At 42.6% G+C, this 19,501-nt stretch overlaps 1 protein-coding gene across 6 annotated transcripts in view; it reads right to left on the bottom strand.

Annotated features, from left to right (window-relative positions):
• The window catches only part of ITPR1 (inositol 1,4,5-trisphosphate receptor type 1), a 329,559-nt gene that overhangs the window by 183,198 nt on the left and 126,860 nt on the right, over window positions 1-19,501 (bottom strand). For 3 of the 6 annotated variants that reach the window (XM_045991794.1, XM_045991795.1, XM_045991797.1), the window contains exons 6-12: window positions 15,363-15,449; window positions 12,683-12,841; window positions 10,687-10,785; window positions 9,523-9,606; window positions 9,267-9,413; window positions 3,494-3,589; window positions 2,029-2,073 (exon numbers count right to left, since the gene is read on the bottom strand). In XM_045991794.1, coding sequence (XP_045847750.1) covers window positions 2,029-2,073; window positions 3,494-3,589; window positions 9,267-9,413; window positions 9,523-9,606; window positions 10,687-10,785; window positions 12,683-12,841; window positions 15,363-15,449 — 717 coding nt within the window. The remainder of the gene's footprint in view (window positions 1-2,028; window positions 2,074-3,493; window positions 3,590-9,266; window positions 9,414-9,522; window positions 9,607-10,686; window positions 10,786-12,682; window positions 12,842-15,362; window positions 15,450-19,501) is intronic. The other 3 variants (XM_045991796.1, XM_045991798.1, XM_045991799.1) reach the window with 1 other exon arrangement.

Raw genomic sequence — 19,501 nt, 5'->3', positions numbered from 1 at the left:
ATAGGCTCATGGGGGCAGGTCTCCATATGAAGACCATCACCCAAGCAACATCCAAAGCAGCCAGAGCAATGCAGTCTAGATTTGCACCCATGCCTGCTGGCACATTCCACCACCAGGGCATGGAGAAGCAGGAGAAAATAGAAAGATGACTGAATTCTGAACCAAGACAGGTCTGACGAGTTAGGACCACGCTCTGGTTCCTCATCGGTCCAACAAACATCATCAAATCTCCCCTAACTCCTTTCATACAGCTGCTGCGCAGTCCAGACGAACTCATGGATGGTTGTAAAGGCACTAAAAATGCTACTGATCTTGTCCAACCTACACAAATGCTACTGGCTGACCCAGCTACTTACTGGGTCACGTCTTAAGTACCACAGCTCACTTGGTCCTTATAACAAACAGTTTCGCCACTTTTACAGAGGAGGGAAGTGAGGGCCAGAGAGGAAAATGTAGCTCATTCAGTCCCACAGCTCATGCAAGGGGAGGGGCTGCTATTTAAACCCAATTCTTCCTCTCTTCCCGCCCTACATTCTTCCTCCTGTGCTACAAATACCCGACCTCCCTGCGCCCATCACCAGGCCAGGAGGGCAGTCCCCTTCCTCACACAGGTCAGTGTTCAAATGGGTATCAGCTCGCACGGGCAGAAGCCACAGCTCTCCTTCTAAGTCATCTCAGACAGGATAATTACTCTGTGTTTCAGCCCAAATGGCGGTGCTAATGCCATTCGAGGCAAGTCCCACAAGGTCTCTCAAAGTAAAGAAGGTGCAGTGACAAGAAGTGCCCTATGAAAAATGGCAGCCCTGCCAGTCCAAGCCTCTGCAGACCAGCCACATGAACACCACACGCCAATGTTGGGCAAAGACGTTACTGCACACGCTGGCAAGAAGTCAGACCATGTCAGTGCTCTCAACCTGCCAGGCCATGAGGCAGGCAGCTTTCAAAATGAGCTCTGGCAGTAAGGGTAAGGAAGGTAAAAGGAAGGAGCAGGACCCACAGCGGCTCCCTCAAGAACTAGGAAAGACACGATCTCCTGCAGCAAGTCCAGGAACTCATGACGTGAATCCCTCAGTGAGCACTCCTCTTCATTCCTTCTAGAGCTAACATTCTATCCAAACTTAACTGCAAGGTTCATCCTTTCCACAGAATCTGGACCTTCCAAAGACAACTGCATTCTGTTATCTTCATCCCAAACCCCCTTATCCATGGATCCACTTTAAAACCTATGAACTCTTCCAAAATTTTATGCCCCTCTCCAAGTCAAAAAGAGGTAAGCTCAAAACCACCTATCATAGTCACCAGAGATGATCACATGAACACACAATGTCAGAGTAGCAACTATTTGCATTTTTTTTAAATCCTAGACCAGAATGAAGCACTGTATAAGAGAAGAGCTTTATTGATAGCCATCATTTCCATATAACACTACCACTGCCCTCTTTAACACATATTTGTGGACAATTCAACCCCCAAGCACCCCCAAATCAGCATTAATTGGTTGTATGGCTTCTAAAGAAGGATTCTGTTGGCATTAAATTCCAAACTACATTATAAAGTCTACTCCTGAGTCTGCAGAAAGCAAGGACAGATGATCAGACAATCGAGTGTCTAATCCGATGTCAGGAGCACCATGCCGCATGTATTACCGCCATCATCTAAATGACACTATCCATCTCACACACTCATTCCCTGAAAAAATCTGGGTGAGTCATAGATTGAGCAATCGGATATTCATTCTTAAGGGGCCATCTCTGTCTCTTACCGAGGGGCATTCCAAGAGAGCATCAACTTCTGCAGCTTAAAGGTGGAAACCCTTTGACTAAGCACACAGAAGGAGTATCATCACTGCTAGTCCTGGACCAGTCAGAACACAGGAAGATATGACTGTCCTCAAGGGAAGCACAGAACAAGACCCTCTTTTAAGGCATCCCCTTCCCCATCATTCAAATGGCAGTTCTTAAATGGGGTTCCAGATCATTTGGCCTCACCCTACCAGATGGAGACAAGAAGGCTCTTGCTCATACTTACTGAGGGCTGAAACTCCAGGCATTCTTCCTCAAAGTCAGGGTCTACCTGATGAAAAAGAATCATTAGGAAATTAAAGCATCCATTGATTTCTCCAGGACTCGGCCCCACTTGCAGGAGACTTCAAGGCCTGTGAACATCTCTGAACAGCTAAAAACTTGGCCCTTCCCTCTGTTCATGAGACCAGCATGCCACAACACATATCACATGAGTACAACACACAGGAAATGATCGACCAGTCACCAAAAGACGGCTCTCAAGTGTCGACAGAAGAATACAATGAATTTACTAGCAAGGCAACAGTTACAACCCTGAGATAAATAAAAGAGGAGTATCCAGTCATTGATAATTCTGCTTAGTTTTAGTCAGAAATAAAAAATTTATAGCCTCTGGCAAGACTTACACTCACTTCAGAGCATAACAAATAATGCAAACCATGGAATCAACATTTCCCACAGCTGCCTAGCTGGATCTGTAACTCCTTACGGCTTCATTTTAAATTTCAACTTGGTCTTGACTTTGGGTTCGTAATATTTTGAAGTCATCATTTCTTACAAGGATCAGGCATCGCAAGGATGAGGGGCTCGGTACATTTCGATTCAGCCTTCTTTGGGGTCAGCAGCAGAAGCAATACTGAATCACCCTGAAGATCTCTGAGCCGTCCCACAGTGGAACCGGACTACGGGAGGTATCTTTTGATGTACAACAAGAATCTGATATAAATATGTATCGTACATCTTCCAGCAGATCAGAGTAAAACTCAGTAACTGCCACACAGTATGATGGCTCCTTAATTGAGCACAAAAATTAAAACGTCAATTCCTCCTGTTCTTCAGTACTGAGTCTTGCCTTTCCTCAAAAACCCTTTACAGACATTTAAGGAAAAGTTAATGTCTTTGATTTTTGGCATTCCTGCAAGTAGAGATAAGACCCTGTCTATTCCAGTAGTGCTCTGAGAACCAGAACACTTGGTAAAGTTGTCTAACCCTTTATGTGTCTTAATGCCTCCAGCTTTACAACCATGTTTCACTACAGCTGACTCTTAGACATTCACGTTAGGAGCAGAGCAGGTAGATAAGACATGGGGAGACCAAATCGCAAGAGCAAAAATTTTATAATCCTAAATCCCAGAGAAGCATTCTTTCCTTTTTTTTTTTTTTTAAATCTACTCTCTTAGCAAATTTCAAATATACCATACAATTAACTACAGTCATCGTGCTGTCCATTACATTGCCATGTCAGTATTATTTTCTCCCCACATCTTGATCAAATCCCTGTGAAGTACTAAAATGTGTTAATCATCTTTACCTTTTCTCATCTATAAGCAGGGAAATGAGGCAGGCGCAAACAGAAAAGCCAAAGGAAAGGCAAGGTGACTGAGCATATAACTACCAAATGGCCACAGGTAAACGAAAAAAAAGGGAACGTGTCAGCCTTGAAAGAGAAAGAAACAGAGGCTGTTACTTACCTCTGCTGCTAAGTAATGCCCTGTAGCAAGATGCTTGAAACGGAAGAGGCTGTTCCAATATCCTGCTCCGCCCCGACACGGGTCATGTTGAACTACCTACAAGAGGAGGAATGATCACCAGGAGTGGAAAAAATGTCGACCCATAATAAGACAGCACGGAGACTTCACTCCTAAGTCATAGTTCAGGAGTGATATTTACTAGCTGAAAAAAATGAGCGTCTTCCAACAAAGCCACTGCAAGTATCACATGTAATGTCAGAGCACAAACATACGGAAGTGTTATTTTTCTCCAAAGAAGAAATAGTCTCCCAGTTCATATGAAACGGTTCCAGCAAAAAGTTGAATGGCTTTCAGATTATTTGCTTTAATCATAATAAAGTAGAAGTTAAGATAGTACAATGCATCCATAAAAGGCATGACAAATAAAACTAAATTTCAGAGGAAACCAAAAGAATTCTGTACTTGTACTCACGTGCTGAAACACACAGATAAGCCAGTGCTCTGAACTTGAAACTCACAGAGCCTGGGCCAGTTTACCATAAAAACACACGTAAGTTCAACTTCTGGCCTGGAATAACCGGCACCGGTGGCTGGTGCCATGAACAATTAAACACTGCACAAAATACATGGACTTGCCACCGACAACTAGAAAACTAGATAAAATACAGGAGACAACTGTGTTCCGATGTTAGACAACAGGCAATACACAACTGTGATCTCTGAGAAAAGGGAAACACACAAAGTGAACTTCATGATCCAGCTTTCTGCCTTAAGGTCTTCTCTGGACGGCAGCACTGGGAAGAAGAATCCAAGCAGAAGACACCGGTCTGCGTTGAGGAGATACATCAGAATTTAGGGAGACTAAAGCGGCAGCAACTTATGGGGCCAGAATACAGAGCTACCCAGGAAAAAGCTCCAGACAACTACACAGGAGCCTCCTTGAGCTTTTGGTTGAATACCAAGTTGCGTATGTGTAAGGGGAGACCACACAAGGCCCAATGAAGAATGATAGGAAAGCTGTGAGTCCAACGTTCTCATTGCTCATTTGGGGCTGGGACATGTTCTGACAGATTCCATGGAACACCTTGGGCATTCAATAAAATGTCTGAAGAATTACGCCTTAGTGATGGGGCCAAGGCAGCCCTAAAAAGAGAAAAGACTGTAGCACATTTGACATAGCAAAGCTTTAAAATAAGCCTCCAAAGCATCAATCTGATTCACAAGTAACATTACTGTGTGACAAAACAGAACTCAAAATTCTTTAAAGGGAGGTAACAGAATACAGACACTCCACAAAGTAGCACCACAACGTTCAGCTAATCCTGAAGCACTGGACAGATGAGAAGCAGGAAAATGTGACCCATAAACTCAGCAACCTGTCAGACAACATCAAATGATCCAGCATTTCTGTGTGGGGTGGTGGGGGCAGGAAACATATCTGAGACAGAATGAACCCAAATTTTACCATTTTGATGCATACATACAGATTCAAGAAACTCAATGAACTCAAAGCAAGAAAACACACACACACACACACACCCCCAAGGCAAATCATAATTAGATTAATGTAAATCAGAAATAAAAAGAAAAATCTTAAAGGTAGCCAGGAATAGCATGGAGGACATTAGGAGAAGGAAGGGAAAAATGACGCAAGAGAAATCAGAGGGGGGAAGAACCATGAGAGACTGTGAACTCCAGGAGACAAACTGAGGGTTTTAGAAGGGAGGGGCGTTGGGAAATGGGTGAGCCTGGTGGTCGGTATTAGAGGAGGGCACGGATTGCATGGAGCACTGCGCGTCATACATACATCAAAAACGAATGACGTACTGTCTGGTGACCAACATAACGTCATAAAATAAAAAATTTTCTTAAAAAAGCAGCCAGGAAACAAAAGAAAACACTATATACAGAGAACAAAGGTAAGAAACCACTGAATTCACATCAGAAACAATGCACACAAGATGACAAGGGATGCGCAACTTTTAAGTACAGAAAGAAAAAAACTGTCTACCTAGAATTCTGCATCCAACAAAAATAGCCCGCATAAACACAGGCCAATGTGGAGAAATTAGAACCTTAATATACCACAGTGGGAGTATCAACTAGTGCAACCTGGCAGTTCCTCTAAAGTTAAACAGCGTTACCACGGGACGCACAATTCCACCCCTAAGAGAACTGAAAAACCTGTATCCTCACAAAAACTTGGTAGGTGAATGTTCACAGAAGCATTATTCAGAAGAGCCCAGAAGCAGAAACAATTCAAATGCCATCGAGTAAGAAAGTATGGTGTATCCATACAATGGAATATTATTTGGCAATAAAAAGGAATGAAGTATTGATACACGCGGCAAAATGGCTGAACTTTGAAAACACTCTGAAACAAGTCCGATTCAAAGGGTCACACAGTGTAGTATACCACTTATAGGAAATGTCCAGCATAGATAATTCTATAGAGATATAGAGATAAGAAAGTGATTGCCAGGAGGGGAGTGGTTTGAGGAGAAAAAAAGGCGTGATCACTAGGGATACAGGGCTCCTCTTGGAGTAATGAAAATGTTCTAAACTTCACTGTGGTGATGGTGGCCAAACTCTACAGACCTAAGTCAAACCATTAAATTGTACACTTTAAATGTAGGAGTTGTGGCTCAGTGAAGCTATTATTAAAAAAAAAAAACAACAGATTTTTTAAATGGAGGTGAAATATGTTTCCTCATTTTCAAATGAGAGCAAGAGAATTGGTCAGTAACAGGTACAAGATTTTTTTATTTATTTGACAGAGAGAGATCACAAGTAGGCAGAGAGGCAGGCAGAGAGAGTGAGAGGGAAGCAGGCTCACTGCCGAGCAGAGAGCCCAATGCGGGACTCGATCCCAGGACCCTGAGATCATGACCTGAGCCGAAGGCAGTGCCTTAAACCACTGAGCCACCCAGGCGCCCCAGTAACAGGTACAAGAAATGCTATACATGGTATTGGCTTCCTTTTTTTTTTTTTAAAGGAGCACTAACGATTCCAGAATCTGCAAGAAAAATATTAAAAAGGGGAAGACAAAAAGGGGGGGAGATCCTCAATGTTTTCCTAGGATATGCAGGGAAAAACCGGCAGGAAACAATTTTGGGGGGAATAAGAATTAGACAGCTGTTTCTTCTCAGAAGAAAAAAGAGAGAGAGAGAGAGAAGATGCTCTGAAATGGATTTCTGAGTTAAGTATCTGAAGTTTTAGAAGTCCAGACCTTAAACACCCTCCATACAAACTTGTGATCTTTAACTCATTTCTACCGATTAAGAAATGAGTAAGACATGGTGGTACCTGCTTGTAAGTTTACTCAAGTCAGCCTCCGTGACTTCTGCAGGGTTCGGACTTGTTTTGGGTGGGAGAGTTACGACAACATGCTAGAGCCAGATGCCAAAATGTCTGTCATCCCTTGACAAAGTGCTGTCAACTGCTCACAGAACAAACAGCTCCAATGAAATGGGTACATTAAGTTAATGAAATGATGGGTTACTTCTTCCTTTTTTCCTGTATTTTCAGTTTTCCCTTAGTTTCTACTGACTACTTTAAATTCACTTGAGAAGAAGTTTTTTGATTTGGGGTCTTTTGGTTTTGGGCAGTAGTATCCAAATCACATGAAAAGTAGTTCTGAAAGACTGTTTTGGCTCTGCTGATTACAGCAGTGACATCAGTGAACAATGACAAAGGTCTAGCTCACAAGGGGTTTCTAATCTAACAGGATTGACAGGGTCTCTATGTAGGCACTGACTAAAAAATTCCCAACAAGTGCTCTGGGTGTGGAGAGAAAGAGAAAAAGAGCAAGAAGAAGGCAGAAATTGAAAACTTTATGCAGAGTCCTTTCATTACGAAAACTGTAGGAATTATTCTATACAACAGTCAAGATAAACCTAAGTACTGCAACATTTATGTTAAAAGAAATGTGAGACAATTTTTTAAATGGGCAAAATATTGCAAAAGACACTTCCCTGAAGATGATACACTGATGGCAGATAAAGACATGAAAAATGCTCACTATCATTAACCATCAGGGAAATGCAGATTAATAAAAGCACCAAGAAATCCCATGATGCACCTACTAAAATGGCTAGCATGGAAAGGACAAACCATACTAAGTGTTGGTGATGATGCGGAAGAACTAGAACTCCCATACCCAGCTGGGAGGAACATTAGATAATATGAACACTTTGGGAAATAGTTCAGTAGTTTTGTTTTTTTTTTTAAACACACACCCACCATATGATCCAGCTGTTCCATTTCTACATAGTCAGCTAAGAGCAATGAAAGTTCACAACCATGAAGAGACTTGCGCACATTTGTAATGCCCTGCAAAGCTGTAGTTCTAACAGATCTACCAAATGTTGGGATCAACTCAAAGATCCATCCACAGGTGAAGAGACAAATTGCGGTGAACCTCATGGTGAAACACTCCTCACCAACAGAAAGGAATGAACTACTGACATGTGCAACAACATGAATGAACCTCAAAATAATCATGCCAAGTAGAAAAAAAGACCCAATAAAGATTATACAATCTCTGACTCCATTTATACCAAGTTCAAGAATAGAGAACACCTAACCGTGGAGATGGAAGATGGAAGACAAATCACTGGCGACTTCTCTAGGAGGAAAGAAAGATAGTGCTGGAAAGAAGTTCAAGGGAGCCTTCTAGTTGCTTCTAATCTTCTACTTCCTGATTGGGTGCTGGTCGTGTGACTGTGTGTGTATGTAAAAACTCATCAACTTGTATACTTTTGACCTGGGCACTTTGTGTCTGCTATACCTCAATAAAAACATGAAACCATAGAGCAAGGGAGGAAGAAGAGAGGAAGCAGGCCAAGACAGAGAAATGCATGTACCCTAACAGCTGCAGTTACAGAGAGAAGGGCTTCGGGGAGAGGCTAAGTCCTGCAGCTCAGGCTCTCATCACCTCTGTCACCAAGCACTCATGCCATTGTCTGGGGGTCCCACCATTCTAGTCTCTTTCCACCTCCACTCAATAAATGCCATGCAGAATCATTTATCTCCTCAAGTAGCAGAATCCTTTATCTCCGTATGTAGCGCACTGAATACCTTACTCCCCTGCTCCTCTCCAAACGCCCCTCCTGCCTAGGACTTAAATCCGAACTCCTCACAGCTTGGATAGATGCCCTTCAGGCTCCAGTCTCCAAGCTCAGTTTCTGGTTCCCTTCTGTGCCCATCCTCTTCTCCCCACTGAACTGGGATGCTGAGCCTTACCTCAAGGCTGCCTCATAGTCCCAACTACATGCCACCATCTGACATGAAGTGACCAGCGCTCTACGCCATCAGAGATACACACCATCTTGTCCGTACCAGCCCAGTCCTTCACCCAACCTGAACTTCTCCCTCCCTCATCTCCATCCCCAGAGCATGAGGAAAGGGTCTCTGGCTACTTCGCCATCCAGTGATCTGGATGTCTCTCTATCTCACCCCTGACATGAGTCACTGAAGTACCCTGCAGAACAGACACTCAATTACATAGTGTTGGGACAGACATATGAGCACGGGAAAGGAAGACACAGAAGGAAAAGATGATTTGATGGTGAGAGTAAGAAACTTCCAGCTTCACTTGAGAGTTTGCTTCCCCAGTCAACATCATTTTCCCCCACAAGTACACCCGGCATCCTTCGGATACAGCGCAATGGCTCGTTCATCTGTCATCCCAACCCATTTTCGGAAAGAGGTGAGCTTAAGCATTTCACAGACCCCCGAATGTTCTCTCTCCCTCTCCAGCCCCACCCCTTACCTCCACTTCCCACAGGGCTTTTGAACTCGTGGCAGATGTGGCCGACTGCCGGCCGGTGGTTCTCAGGAAGACATGCTGTTTCTTCCTGTGCTCATCGCAGGTAAGGAACTTCTCCTGCTCTGCATGGAACAGCCTTACCACGTCACCCTAAAAAGTCAGCACATGGAGGGTTTAAGGACCATGAATCTTACCAGAGAACTTAGCTACTGCCCCACGTAGAGCCAAGTGCAGCCAGGCTGGGAAGTACCAAACTCACCCCCTTCAGGATGTCATCTTTGTTGTCACTCCATTTCATGAAAAGGACTATTTTCCAGCTTGTATTGCAGTTGACAGAATTGACCTGAAAAACAAATACAGTTATTTTTTCACACGTCCCTCCCCACGACTGTTTTCCAGCCCAAAAAACTCCTCATTACTGCCTAAGAGGCAGGGCTGTGCTTTCGCTCCAAAATCCTACCAATTCATACCATTGAGATCACAGGAACTGCAAACTTAACTGGCCTGGCAGACGTGTTGGGTAATAAAGGGCACCTTTGTGCCCAGCACCAGGTATGCTCAAAATGACTAAGGGTACCTTCTTTCCAGGCTTTCTTCTACAACTCTCCTGCTCTGCAGCCAAAAAATAAAAGCTCAGTAGAAACAAGGACCGAGAAACATACAGGTACAAAACTGCAGTGAACACATTCTAAAATGTGAATAATTTTCACTGGCAACAGCAGCCACTGCTGGTACCTTGAACACATGCCAGGCACTGGGCGAAGCTCTAATATTCACGACTATGTTCAGTCCTCAGCAACATGCTGAAAAGTGGTAAGGACCATCACACCTATTTCAGACAGGAAAACTAGTGCACAGGGAGATTAGAGACACATACGGTAACTAGCCTGGAAACGCAGATCTAGGGGATGGAAGATTCGGGATTTCCTTCCACATCTATCTGGCTCCAGAGCTTGTGATCTTGACCCACAGACAAATATTTATGTCACAATCAAGTTACTGTCCTTTGGTCCTGGAATTGCCAAATTTGAGGCCAAGGAGATGTTTTGCCAAAGTCAACAAATCCCCGTTGCCGGGCCACCGATGGCCTGTAGCACACCCGTCGGAGTAAGCAGCCAAAGACATTCACCCAAGGCAAACAAACAGAAAAAGGTGCCCTTCTAGCCAGAAAAACGTGAGGAAGAGGCCCTCTCTGGCTTAACAAATTAGGCAACAATCTCCCAGTTATAGGAGGCTTAGTAAACTGAGTCCTGGGGGGGCTATCAGCCCTCCCCCAACCCTGATTCTGGGCCTTGGTTACTCCCCTCCAGAATAGGTATGCTGCCCCAAGTCACTAATAAGGTCACTTTCATCAGGCACTGCTCAAGAAGCCCTGCTCCTGAGGCCTCTCCTTGCCCACAAGCCAGCACGTAGCTTCCCTTACCTCGTTGCAGCCTGGGTTATCCACCAACTGATGGCTGCTGGCATGTAGGGGCTGGCCAGCATTGACGGGGTTCAGTACAACCTTGTCACCAATGACCACCTGGAAAGGAAGAGACCAACAGAGCTTTTAAAAAAAGGATCAGACGTCCTGGTAGAGAGCAGGTAGGGATTCTTAGACCACACCCTTGGATATGGCACATCCTCACCCATCACAGCCAAACACAGGCCAAGCAGTGAAGTCCCACAATCCCCATCCAGTTCCTGGAGAAATACCAAGACCAGCATGGGACACCACTGCCAACTGTCAATATCCCCCCTTTCCTATGTTAACAGAGATCTATAAAAAAGCTCTGAGTATTAGGAATAGAAGCAGAACATTGCCTGAAGGAAGTCTATTTTTAAATGAATAAAGCTATAATCGTCTATATCTAAAGTAATGACTTTCATACTTTTTTGGTACAAGCCACAATAAGAAATGCATCTCTATTATATTCCAGTTCATACCTACTTATGTGCACATGTGTGTGTGTATATATATGTATGTGTGTGTACATATATAGATATACATATCTATATTTACCTAAAACAGAAGTTCCCTCCCTAAAACAATAGTTATCCTCATTATGTTTAGGATAGCCTGATACTATCTATTCTCCACTTTCTAAAATGATAGTCACAAGCCACTAAACTGATGGGGGTCCACAAGTAGATCAACACTTGTTTGTAAAACACTACCCTACAAAGGATAATCAACCTTTCAACGCCATCAGACCTTCTCAACTAAGGCACAACTAAACAGATAAGTTTAAAGAAAGCCAAGGATTTGTCAAATATGAAATTCAGGACAAAGCACCTTGCTCTTTTATTTTAAGGGTAGAGGGAAGGAAAACCAAATTGATGGCTTCCTAAGAGGTAAAACTCATCTATTTTCAGTTTGCTACATTTGGGGAGGGCATACAACTAAATTTTCCCTAACTCCAAATAAATACACACACACATATATAAATATATAAATAAATATAGATAGATATAGATATGGACCTCAAAAAAACCAAAACCTATGGTGAAAACTAAGCTTTACTGGACTTGTTCTTCTCTCCTCAGTTGAGGATCAATATTTACTGTATACCAGCTGGGAAGGTATGGTCTGTTTCTACCTGCTTCTGGGATATAGCCTATAATGTAATACATACCCCAGCATATAAACGAACACTACACTGCCCAAAGCTTGCAAACTTAAATAGCAATATGAAAAATGGCAAAACTCAGTTTGAGATTAAAGCTAGCTGAGCATTTTGACCAGATTTCAAACTGTTTAAGGAACACATTTTGTGTTACTAAGAGGCTACTATTGTCAAATCTTAACAAGGTCAGAAAAACAGCTTAATAGCATTTAAACACACTTGTTGTCAAGTAGATGCCCACATAATGACGTACTAATGCAGCTAACAACTACCAGAATGCTCTGAGTCACACGGACAAGTATTTTGGTGGCTTTATAGCCTAGGGACCCCAAACAAAGGAGCCAGCTGAGGATGGAGAATCTGCCAGCCTACCAATAAAGGAAAAAGTGAAGCATCATCCTAAAATCGATTCTCCCTCCCTACTGTATCTAGTTATCTTCTCTTCTCCTTCTTTACTAACTGCACTTCCATAATAGAGAGGCGTTTCCATTCCACTAGTGATCTAGAATGACATGGACACTGCCCAGGACATTTATATAGGATAGCTGTTTTCATGGTGAAGTTACTGAGGTAATGGGCTATTCATCCAATTTTTTCAGAAACTCAGTAGGAAAAACACGGCTACTGTATTTAGGTCACACTTCTCTCCAAATTTCCCTGTTTCCCAAACATTGGTTTCCATAGTGACTCCCTCCTCTTCATCCAGGATGAGCCTCTGGTTCCAACTATAAAATTCTCCCCATTGACTTTTATATACAGTTAGGGCTGGAGACTTGGCATGGGGCACTCCCCAGGCTGGGAATTTGCACTTACGCTGTCTCCGATGGATCGCAGTTTGTAAAACGGCTGAATATAAAACCAGGACCCTTCGTTTCCCGCCTCGTCCAAAGTCACTCTCATGGCGTTCTTCTCCAGCAGAGCCGGAAGCCTCTTATTCACAGTTAGGTATTTATTACTTTTCAAATGCAGGAGCTGAAAACCCACAGAGGGAACAAGGTGAGTGTCAGCAGGTCTCTGAATCTCAGTCACAAAGCATGTTTCAAACATTCCTTCCACCCCCGAGCTAACTATAAAGTTAGAAAGTCATCAACGTGTCTGAGGCAGGGAATAAGTGGAAATTAAGGAAGAGGAAAGGAAGAAGTAGAGGGAAGAAGAAATATTTTATTCCCCACCCCCAACATGGCCATGGACAAGACGGAAGTTGTTCAGGTCAAGTGCACCATCAGCAAGGAAGAGCTTACCATCTTTTAACAGGTAGGAGCCTAATCCCACGTAAAGAAGCTGAGGAACTGCGATCTGAATACCACTGACCCTAACACGGAGCTGAGGAAAGACACTTTTCAGCACAAGAAATAGTTGAAGAGATGACCCTATAAGGGGGTAGTCATTTCATGTGGAATAACATGGCTGCTATAAATTTCCACCTCCAACTGCTAAGCACTTAATTCTTGATTCTTCGGAAAACCAAAGATCTAAATGGGAAACAACTTGTCTCATAGTAGGTCTATACCAGGAAGCGCTGATTAATGCCTCCCAAATTAACAGACTATAAGAGAAGATGGAAGGATAGATGAAAGATTGCCCAAATCCTGGAGAAATATTAAGATCAGTATGGAACTGCATTGCCAACTGCCAATATCCCTTTTTCACACGTTAATAGGTACACTTTCTAGAACATTCCTAGGAGGTTCACATTCTTCTATCAATTCAACAGCATTCTATCAATGCTGTTAGGGTTATGGGTCATGAGTCTGATTTGTGAGTCCCTGGCATGCTTTGGCCATTATACACAAGGGGAAGGCAATGCCCTCTTAAGTCTCATCATTACCCTGGTGAGTGGCCCTTAATCCTCCACATACCTGTCCAGGTGCTGAACTCAGTTGGTTTATAAACTGACATTACATAGAGATGGAGATGGATCCCAAGATCCAGGCTTCAAAGAAGTAATAATAAGTAACATCAGCTAAAATGTACTCAGAGCTTACTCAGGGACAGGTACCTCACAATCATTCTAGAAAACTAGTTCCATTATTATTCCCACTTTGCTAGTGAGCCAATGGAGGCATGGGAACATTTCTTGCCCCAAATCTCATAGTTATTAAGTCACAAAATCTGAATTGGAATACATGGGAGAGTTTATATTCTTAGCTCCTGTGCCTACCTTCCATCTTCAGTTCAAGCCATATTTTCTGATCTAACCACAGGAGGGAGTCCAGAATTTGAAGGCACTTGTCTGGCCCAGGAATAAAGCAGATACTGACCTCTGGACCCACCTGGCCCCTTGTGTCCTTTCTCAGTTGGAAAGAACTTGAAAGGATGGTGGAGTGGGACTGGCAGGACCTATCGTCACACAGATTTTAAAGCTACTTTACTATTGCAAAAGGCCAAATAATAATAACCCATTTAAATATAAAAGGTTGCTATTACCAATGTGGCAATTCTACTTTTCCTATGCTCTAGATTATCACTGCTATCTAACACAAATAACAATGGGAAAGAATTCCTTTGTAACCAGTCAAGTTTAAATGGTAAGTGCTATATTTCCGAAAAGTAAATAATGGAGCAGGATAACCAGGTGGGTCAGGTCTCCAAAAGTTGGTAACTATTACCCTTTGTGTCTCTATCAAAATGATCCGGCAACTAGGTAAGTAGAAAAAGGCTACAGGGGTTCCTGGATGGCTCAGCCAGTAAAGCCTTGGACTTGGGTTTTGGCTCAGGTCAGTATAAGGGTCTCTAGATGGAGCCTCTGATGGTGTTCCGAACTCAGTCGGGAGTCTGCTTGAGATTCTATCCCCTCCCTGTCCTTTCTCCTCTGCTCCTCCCTCCGCCCACCCCCACTCATGCAGGCACCAGCTCTCTCTCTAAAATAAATACATAAATAAAATGTTAAAAAAGAAAAAAAGGAAAAGGCTAGGTTTGGCACTGAACCTCCTCTCACACTATGTTCTGCGAGGATAGACCCAGATAGATTTTCTTAGCAAACCCCACAATAGCTATTTCCTGAAGTGTGATTTAACCCCATGCCAACTTTAAAGGCACAAGGGATAAACAAGTGAAACCTGTGATCAAATATTCTACCTGAAGGTACTGAATCGCAGTGATTGCCCCATGACCAGCTCTTGAACCAACAGATTAAAGTTACAGGGAAGCCGATTTTTACCCAATAGAGAGGACTTTCAAGGAAGGCAATTGAGGCAAAAGTGCAGTCATCAGGCTCATTTCCAGATAGGGAACTTCCCACTTCAAATATTTGCACAGAACTTAAATTACCAACCACAGGGCAGAGTAGTGGCTTCTTGCACTGAGAGAGGTCAACTCAAAAGCCCAAGAATCTAACCCATATAAGAAGAAATGCTAGACCTTTTGCACCAGACCGGCTGTCTCCATGGGAGCCCTGTTAGAAAGCTGTCCAAACCCAATCTTAGGTGTTTATTTTTCAGTTTTGTTCTTTGTAACACTCCAGCTCCAGAAGAGAAGAATGGCCATGACCTACCTGGATCACGTTGCCGTACTGGATTACGGTCCCCAGCAATTTCCTGTTTTCTGTCTCATTCTGCTTCTTTTCCAAGTCTGCAGCATGCTGTACATGGAGAAGGAAGACTGGTCACAAAGAGAAAACAATGGCTTGTGTTTCTCCACAGTGATGCAAAACCCATGTCACCAGTTCATACGAGAAACACAGAAATTGCAAGCAAATACGTAAGCAAAATGAGCAAGGGGTTCAGGAAGCCATCCCACTCTGCCCTTCTTGGCCTTCTTGGCTTTTTTTAAATGTTTGTTTTTTTTTCCTTCCAGGCATTCGTGGACATCTGCTTAGGTTAAGATTACGTCAAAAGCTTATGTATTTTTGAGGAAAATAGGGTAGGGGTGGGAGAAAATTTGCATAACCCTTTTATGATTTGTAAAAGTCCTCTTTTAAGGTTTTGGAATAAAATAAAACTGAATTTAAATGCTGATTTTGGGTGATTTTTGGTTCTCTGTTCTGGGAAATTCATGAGCCTTAGTTTCTACTTTTGTAAAATGAGGATAAAAATAGTACCTATACTCTCATGTACCATAGCGCCTGGTCACTGCAGTTTTTATGGAATGCTGTTTATTATTATTAGACATTATTGTAATTTATTTAATTTTTATAGCAGCTCCTCGGGGGAGGGATTGTTATTGCCATTTTAAAAAGAAAAAACATAGACACAGAGATTAAACGGTTTATTCGAAACTGTAATTAGTTGGATAGTGGGTATACAAGGTATTTGTTAATAATATCTACTTCTGTGTATATTTAAGATTTGCTTAATAATGTCTAATTTTGGGGGTACTTGGGTGGCTCAGTTGGTGAAGGTCTTACTTTAGCTCAGGTCATGATCTCAGGGTCCTGGGATCGAGTCCTGCATGGGGCTCCTTGCTCAACAGGGAGCCTACTTCTCCTTTGCCCTCTGCCTGCTTTGCCCCCTGCTTATGCTCTCTCTCTCTCAAATAAATAGATAAAATCTTAAAAAAAAACCACAAAAAAACCCACATCTGTGCTGTGCTATGTACACATACGCGCGCGCGCACACACACACACACACACACACACACACACACACACAAGTATTACTCAGCCATTAAAAAGAATGAAATCTTGCCATTTGTGACAACATGGATGAACCTGAGGGTATTACGCTAAGTGAAGGAAGTCAGACAAAGACAACTACCTGGTGATTTCACTTACATGTGGAACCTAAAAAACAAAACAAATCAACCAGCAAGGGGCGTCTGGGTGGCTCCTTCAGCTAAGCATCCACCTCTTGATCTCAGCTCAGGTCACAATCTCAGGACCATGAGTTCAAGCACCACATTTAAAAAAAGAAATGGACAAACAAAAAAGTAGAAAGACCAATATATAATGACAACAAACTGGTAGGTGCTAGAAGGGAGGGGGCAAAGGTGAAGAGGAGTGGGAGGTGCAGGCTTCCAGTTATGGAATAAATAAGCCATGGGGATGAAAGGCACCGCATAGGGAATAGAGTCAATGTTGCTGTGATAGTGTTACATGGTGACAGATGGTAGCTACACTTCCGGCGAGCATAGGATAACCTATGAACGTGCCCAGCCACTATTTTTACACCTGAAACTAATTTAACATTTTGTGCCAACTACGCTTCAATTTAAAAATAAATAAAATATAATGATGCTGGATATTTTTTAAAAATCACATCTATTAAGTAGCAGAGATAATCCTCAAACCCACATTTGGGTTAACTGCAAATCTATAGGTACAAAAGGGGCCAGCAGTCATTACTAGTCCAAATTTGGCATGCTCGGGAACCTGGGAAAGCTGAAGACAGGTTTCCAGAAGAGTCTGCCAGGGCCATCAACCGGAACAGGCATTTTTATTCATTTACTTGTACACCTCAGAAAGTACTGTTATCATATTACAACAAAGCTGAAGGGGAACTAGCTTTATCCTATGCAATAAAGACACTGTTGTTCCAAGCTCTATCCCCCAAACCTAGACAGGGTCAAACAGAAATAAATTAGCAGGAAGAAATCAGTATCTAATCTGATGGATAATAAAACCCTGGTGACCAGCTGTGCATTTCAGAATAGTTCCCATTGTTCTCTTCCCAGAGTTTCCCTCTCCTTGAGGCCAGATGTCCCCAGATGCCAATAGGAAAACGGGTCTCTTTCCCAAGAACGGTCTGCATTCTTATAGGACCTTCTGGCCTTGGGCCTGGTTTCACCACATACCAGCTTTACCATCTTGGCCAACCTACTTAATCTTCCCAAGCCCCACTCAGCATTCTTGTTCACAAAATGGGGACAATGCAAGGGAGATCAGAGAAAATGTATGCCTGATAAATAATAGGCATTCAATAATTCTGTATAACAGTATAACATGATTATACTACATCACTAAAGTTAAGAAATGTTCTAATGTTCTAATGATGAGAACATCCCCTGGTGCACTGGGTGTCTGGGTGGGAAAAGAGTATTTCCATTTCCTTCAAATTCAGCATCTGCTCCATCTCTACCTTCAGTGTAGGTATTTTTAGGAAGGTACATCTTCTGACAAAAATAAGCTGCAGAAAGCAATCCAAAACCAAAAAGAAACCACATTACAGGACGGAATGACCTGCCTATGTTAGTGCCGATCACTGTTAAGTTTCTCCCATCTGTCTCAGTCCTGTAAAACAATGGTCTATTCAGAGACGTCCCAACCTCTTTCTCCTGGAATTAGGTACCCATCTGCTTCTCTCAGTTACCCAAGGATAAAAATCTACTGGGTTCAAGACACATCCAGAAAGAATCCAGGACGGACAACATGACCATCCTAGGCATCTGAACTACCCTCAGCACCAAGCTTAGCTCTCCCTTCCCCTCTATCCACACCCTCCCTACATTTCCTCCCACCTTCTGTTCTCCCTAGTTTCATGCCTGGGCTGCACCCCTCCAGAGATCTCTGGAATACCCCACACGTTCTACAGGTAATCTCCCAAACACAACGCTGGACTGAATGCACTTGGAAGGAAGGTTTAGACTTCTTAGAGAGGAATTTGTTCTTTCTGCTAAGTAGCTGTCTCTGTTAATATGGGCAGAACATTCAAGAAAGAAACAAGTGTCCAAGTGGGAAAAATCATACATTCAATAAAATAAGACACAAGGTTTTCCAACAAATATGGTTTTCCCTCTACTCAAAACCTCCTACTGAAAGGACTCATCTTTAGTAATTCACAAGGCAGTGTTTCTTGGACTTAAATGATATAAAGGCACCTGGCTGGCTGTCAGTTAAGCCACTGGCTCTTGATTTCAGCTCAGGTTACAATCTCAGGGTTGTGAGACTGAGCCCGGCATCAGGGTCTGTGCTCAGCCAGGAGTCTGCTTGAGCTTCTCTCTGTTCCTCTTCCTTTGCCTCTCTTTAAAATAAATAAATCTTTAAAAATAAATAATAAATGATAGAAAGGTTACAGTTTAAGAGAAAAAACCCTCATGGGCATTCATCTTACTCCCAACTTCCAGGGCCGCAGTTTAAGAAGCACTCATCTTAAATATTGAGTTCCTACCTACACTTAGATGAAGTACAAAAGTGGCAACTCAGTGTTCGCTGGCATGTCTAAAAAGAAACATCAAGTCAGTCATCAAGAAGGCACATAGTCCATATTAAAAATTAAATATCACCAGCTCTACATATTAAAGAGTATTTGTTTCAAAAGATATAAGAGGTAAAATTAGAAAATATTAGAGAACAAATACCTAACAACCTCTCTTAAAATGCTGACTGTCTCATCTGAAATACTGTTGAAAGGTTTAATGATAACCAAGCCTCTATAACTATATATAAGAACATTCAGTGCATCAACCTTATGGAACATTTGAAGACTTCACTTTTCCTATAAGCATAAGCGTACTTTGCTTAAGGAGAAAACTCTCCAATTCCTTTTACTTTTTACTAAATACATAAATGCCAAATGTGTTCACCTGAGTTCACCCATTGCTCCTTAGATAACTTCCTCCACAAAGCAAAATTCCAGCCTTAGACAAAACCATTCTTCATGATTTTTGTGTTCAATAGGTGAGGCACAGATCAATAAAAAGGGAGTCAGGTAATAACTACGCCTGGGCCCACCGACTGAGGTTGTTTTGCCCTTGAAC

The sequence above is a fragment of the Meles meles genome, chromosome 20 (assembly GCF_922984935.1).
Source record: "Meles meles chromosome 20, mMelMel3.1 paternal haplotype, whole genome shotgun sequence".
Classification (NCBI taxonomy): Eukaryota; Metazoa; Chordata; class Mammalia; order Carnivora; family Mustelidae; genus Meles; species Meles meles.
The sequence above is the reverse complement of the archived record's forward strand: the minus strand, read 5'-3'. Positions and strand labels throughout refer to the sequence as shown.